The 6,136-nt window shown below is 36.8% G+C and overlaps 1 protein-coding gene across 1 annotated transcript in view; it reads right to left on the reverse strand.

The window, feature by feature from the left end:
* The window catches only part of CRISP3 (cysteine rich secretory protein 3), a 17,699-nt gene that overhangs the window by 8,765 nt on the left and 2,798 nt on the right, over nt 1-6,136 (reverse strand). The window contains exons 2-3 of the mRNA XM_017881105.1: nt 1,608-1,681; nt 675-791 (exon numbers count right to left, since the gene is read on the reverse strand). Coding sequence (XP_017736594.1) covers nt 675-791; nt 1,608-1,681 — 191 coding nt within the window. The remainder of the gene's footprint in view (nt 1-674; nt 792-1,607; nt 1,682-6,136) is intronic.

Consider the following 6,136-nt stretch of genomic DNA (forward strand, 5'->3'; position numbering starts at 1 on the left):
TTCTGATTTTATAGTAATCAAATATATATTTTTTGATGGGCCTTTTTCTGCTCCACAAAGAAATATAGGCAATATGCCTACTCTAAGTAATCAAAAAAAATCTAGGTTTACGGCCTAATTATTTATGGCAGGACAGTAGAAACCTAAACATTTTTAGTAATGATCCTACTCTAAATAGATAAACATGTGGAGTTGTTGAAATTGCTTTTGCTGACAATGAAGTAATTAGCTGGCTTACTTCACTTCGAGTTCTTTTCCCTGCGCCCCTCACTGAATGTTTGGGAGACATGTGGCCTTTGGTACAGGGCCCAGAAAAGTAGATTGTTATTTACCCTAAATGGCATTTATCTTAAACGAAAAAGATCTTTCTGATCTTAGATTAGGACAGATAAGATAAGGAGCAGAAAAGCATAATGGCTTTTCACTGTATGTCCAAAGATTTGCTTTTAATTCTGCCTCCATAATTTAAATAGCCCTATGAATTTGACGTTACGCAACCATTATAAAGAGAAGTTAAGAAATTCAGCTCTGCCCATTACACAGCTCAAATGAAATAACAAAATAGAGACAGAACTTTGTAAACCTTGAAGTTATTAAGAGATTTTCGTTGCCAGCCGCCTGCTCCTTCCACGGCTTGTTCACACCCTTCTCCTTTGCAATATACCACTTCTTACCATCTTTAGCATGTTGCTGGCAGGTGGAGAGACTGCTCTCCTCAATTCATTGTGTTTATTTACAATCTCGCTTTGCACTTGTGTTTGGGTGGTTAACAAAGCAGTAAAAGCGGGATCCTAAGGGAAAATAAAATTACAATTATTTTTTAACATTGCTGGAAATTGCACATAGTAGTAACTATGTTAGCTTGAGGGAACAAGGACCATTTAAAAAAAGTGTTTGAGCCAATACTAGGTAAACACTGTCAATGACAGCCAAAGCCATGACTTTTTAATGGAAAAGTATCATATATAAGTTTTCAGATTGGGGATATAATTCATGGCATAACAAACTAAAATCTCTGAGGTCACAAACACCAGTTTCTGGGTTAAGAGAGGTCTTAATGTGATTTTTCTAGATATATGAGTGACAACATCTTATAGTGACAAGGGTACATGATAGGAATTATTAAGACATTCACACTCAGGCTGCAGCAAAGAAGTGGTAAGGATTGGGCTATATGATTTACCCTAAGACTTTAGGGGGAATTTCTGCCTGAAATGGTGTCTGGTATTTAGAAAAAATGCTTAGGCTCAGTCTAAGTGCATGTGTAACATGCAGTACTCTAGTAAAAGAGTTTTATGTATTATGTAGCAAATTTTATGGGATCACTCAAAAGATAGTTTTACCACATTAAAAAAATCTCCAAGGCAATTTGTGGGGTGGAGCAAAGTCATTTAATTAATGAACTTCAATACCCTCATGTGGCCAGGGGCTACCATATTGATCACGACAGCTTTAAACATAATTATGTTAACTATCTTGAGCTACTAATGAGTACTTTATGATGTACCAGACACTCTAGTCCTTTTCACCTTTGAAGATTGATTTAGTAGCTTGCTATCCCTCATGGTTGCCTGAATTTTTCTGAAGATTTTTGACTTCAACCATACCTTATTTTTCTTTGCTGGAAACGATGGAAGCAGCCCAGCAACCAGGAACAACAGCACTGGGAATAATGTCATTGCTGGGAAAACAAAACCAGTGGATCAGGGATCTGCATTAAAATGATTAGTACATGAACTGCTGAGTAACATGAGGGTGGGAGAAACGAAATGACTTCCATTATCCCAAATTCATTACTAATGTAACAGGAGAAGACTTGTCGCATGGAGTCAGCAGAGTGACAGTGGGTTCAGCTTTCAAAGTATGCCTCCAACTGGGACTATGAAGAACAAACCTAAATTCCCTACTGAAGCCCTTGAGGCATGCCTGTAAATGCTAAGGACTTTCTACCTCCTTCTTCTGCAGCTCTGCAGTCTTCTCTGTGTAACTGCTCTCTTTAGGTTCTAGGAGTGGATTCTTCACAACGACAATTCAGTAGCTTCCAACTTTGATTATTACTGGGATACTACTGCATTAGCCCTTGCTGATTTCCTTAAGTGCTGTCTACACTTTTATAAATATACTCTTATTAACATCTCTTCAAATTACAAGTTAACATGTGCCAGTTCTTTTCCATCAGGGATCTGGCTCATATACTTGCTGCTCTTTGAACCCTAGAAAGTTCTCTAAGTATATGATTTTCATGCATACTTCTAAACTACTCTCTTCAACTTTACCTGTGCAGCCAGCATCCTAACTCCTTTCCTCTCAAAACTTTACCTTTAGTACCATGCCTCAAATTTAAAAAGACAACATTTTTTCCTCTGGAACTTAAATCAAAAAGGTAATAATTTGATTATCACTTTTAAGGGATTACTAACCCTATCTGTATTAATATCCTTAATATGTTCACATTCTTTGTCTCCCTAATTCAACTTCTTGGAAACCTACTGAAATTATAAACTACATTGGAAAAGTTTTAAGTATAAAATTTTTATCATGTTATCATTTATAAGAAGTAAAACATTGTAAATTAATTACATGCCTAGTAATAGGGAGCTATAATGTCTAGGTGAATGAGAGTACATCCTCTTATGGCAGTATATTAGACATAAAAACCACTATATATTTATGGTGGTTTTGTAACCTCAGAGAAAAACCTTATGCTTCAATGTTAAGTTTATAAACAAGAAAGCAGAATAAATAATACATGGTAGATCCTTAGCCTTCTGTTTTGGACTTGAGTGTTAATAGAAGTAGTGACTCATCCTACAAAAGCTCTTCCTTCTTAGTTATTCACTGATTCGTCCTGAACTTCAGCTCTTGAGGGCTGGGAGTGGGTCTCCCTTAGACTATGAATTCAGCTAACAACAAATCCCCACAGAACTCCCAAAGGAAGAACTTTCCACCCCAAACTGGTCCCCAGCACTAAATTCAGCTTTCCCTTCTGCTAACCAGCACTCTTGCACCCACCCACTGTGAATTTAAGTATTGGGATGCAGCCTGATACACAATTGCAAAACCCATTTTCATGCTGTTAAAGTCAATGTCACAAACCATCCCGTCCCAGCATTGCTGCACAATCACCCCACAAATATGGGACTTCGCTGGTATCCATTTGTATCACTTTTTCAAAGATATTTCCAATGCAAGAACAAGAAAATGAGAGGAGAGATTTACTTTTTGATAACAATTGTGGTTTTACTTTGTCCAATGCATCAATAAATACACTTGAAGCCTGAAAAAAAAAAAAAAAAAAAAAAGAATCCACGAAAATGATAGTGCCAGAATGCAGATCTGAAACTCCAGAACCTTTCAATCTACTAGTGTTACAGACTTTGAAACTCACTCAAAAATAACTTAATCCAGCCCCACTTCCACCTCTAAATTAATATGTGGATGCTCTAACTCTTAGTGTGCTGTATTTATGGGTGGGCCCTCTAGTGGGCCTCCTTCAGAATTTGGGAGCAAAAGAGGAAAAATAGATCCTTATTTTCATTTGTAATTCAAAGACAATTAGGTATTCTTCTTTCCTTTAGGAGACATTTATCAAGTTCTGTACACTCTATTCAGGATAACATGTTACAATATTGGTGCACATGATCAAGTGAGCAAGACTTGGTTCTTGCCCTCAGAGTCCTGGTATATCATTATGGGAGCTCGTCATTCAAGTACCCAGAGTGGGAGCTGGTTGAATTTTCTCATGTGTGCAAAACAGGAGAATAAGATTTTATTTCCTTTTACAGTGATCCATTACAATGCTTTATGGAGAGAGATGGGGAAGAATCTAGCACAATTCAGGGCTCAGGGAGTAAACAATTCAAATGAGGTAAATATGATAAAGATATATCATCAGCAGTAAGAGCAATAATGGTGACAGAGGGTCGCTGTAATATTTCACTCCATCCGCACCTCTCCTCCCCAGGGACTACTGTAAATAGCAGGTGCAAGTGGAAAATGATTTGTTTGCAATTCCATTTAGTAGCGTCACATAGAAGGTACTAGAAAGATTTTTTAAAAATTGCCTCTCCTGTCATTCACTTGCATGAAGCAATTTCTAAATGTATTAGTTATACAGCTTTTTTCTGTTATTTCTTGGAAATAAACATTAGATTGCTCTTAATTCATTTCACTTGAAAGTTATTTTGCACTTTGTGTAAGTCACTGAGTCCCACCTTTTATATGGTTTTCTGTTCTGTTCTGGTTTTCCTTTCTCAAAGAAATTAATAATTCGTCTCAAGTGTGATTAGAGAAAAACCAAATTCCCAGATTTCAAAGATTTATGATTTCAAATAGTGATGGTTTGCTACTAATTCCAGATCTACAGCAGAGCAAATTCTGTCTTTCTGAAGCGTAAATATATATAATACAATTAAACTGTAACATACTGTGCCTTCTTCACACTGATGTTAGGACCACTGGTATGTTTGAAACACTCCCTTGGAAAAGGGAGTGTTATATATTTTCTCAAATGACCTGATATCACTGCATATTGACTGATAACACATATCTACAAAAATTCTATAGGCATATCTGGACTTAACAGCCCATTTTGTGGAAATAAGGATTTGCAAATTGGGAAGTAGGACAAATTTGCTTAGTTGATAAGAGAAGAATTAATCAAAAGGTCCATTTATAAAGCAAGCCTTTGGCTTCTATTCCAGGCAGAATATCAAAGTAGGCAAGTTTCTTACTGTCACCCCAAAATTAACTCTGAAAGAATTATAGAAGCAAGAGGGAAACAGGGATTCCAAGAAAATACTGAAAAGATACTGAGAAAATCTGAGAATAAAGTCTCTCATGACTTCTAGAATGTGTGTGTGTGTGTGTGTGTGTTGTGTATAGTGAATGTGAAGGGGAGGGGAGTGCTGTATCCAACAGCAGTGGTTGGTCTAAAGTAATGCCTGTTAGTTCCGACTCTTGCCTCAAAACAATCATTGATTCCTCTTTATTTGCAAAATTCTGCAACAACAGAAAAACGCTTGCTCTACTGCTATGTGTCAGCAAAGTAGTATCACAGAGCTGTAAGAACCATCCTGTGTGGGGCCCGGGCGCGGTGGCTCACGCCTGTAATCCCAGGACTTTGGGAGGCCGAGTCGGGCGGATCACGAGGTCAGGAGATCGATACCATCCTGGCCAACACGATGAAACCCCATCTCTACTAAAAATACAAAAAAATTATCCAGGAGTGGTGGCGGGCTCCTGTAGTCCCAGCTACTTAGGGGGCTGAGGCAGGAGAATGGTGTGAACCCGGGAGGCAGAGCTTGCAGTGAGCCGAGATTGCGCCACCGCACTCCAGCCTGGGCGACTTAGCGAGACTCCGCCTCAAAAAAAGAAAAAGAAAAAAAAAAAAAGAACCGTCCTGTGTGAAGGACTGATGATAATAAGGTCATGCGTGATAGCACTCTCCAGTGCTCTTATAGTCACTTATAGTCGCACCTTCTTACTCCCTACCGTTGTATGATTCAAATTAGCTTGGCAGCGTCCTCCCAATGCTGTTTCATTCCTGAAATGTAATCTGAGGAGTGGATATAATTCCTTGATTGACTCATAAAAGACATAAGAATAATAGTAAATAATACATAAGGCCACTTCATAAATGAATTGCAAGAATCCTAACAAAATATTAACTCACCAATTTCAAAATATATTAAAATATCATGACCAAGTAAAGTTATATGAGGACTGCAAGAATAATTCAAAATCAGAAAATTCATTGGTAAAATTCATCATATTAACAGATTAAAGCAAAGTAATATGACAAAATACGTCATTAAATTCAATCCCTATATGTAGTTTTTTTTTTTAAGGAAAAATAGAGGAGATCATTAATTTGGTAGGAAGCATATACTACAAATCTATATCCAATATAATGGTTATTGGAGAAAGTCTAGGTGCATTTCATTTAATATTGGGAACAAGAAAAGAATGACTAATACTTTCATTTAACAAAGTACTGGAGAGATCCTAATCAAAGCCGTAAGAAAAGAAAATACATACATATACATGTATATGCATATAATATATACAAGTAACATAATGAATACATTATATAATATATATTTATTACACATAATATATAATGTATATTATATAT

Source organism: Rhinopithecus bieti, unplaced genomic scaffold, assembly GCF_001698545.2.
Source record: "Rhinopithecus bieti isolate Rb0 unplaced genomic scaffold, ASM169854v2 scaffold_12605, whole genome shotgun sequence".
Lineage (NCBI taxonomy): Eukaryota > Metazoa > Chordata > Mammalia > Primates > Cercopithecidae > Rhinopithecus > Rhinopithecus bieti.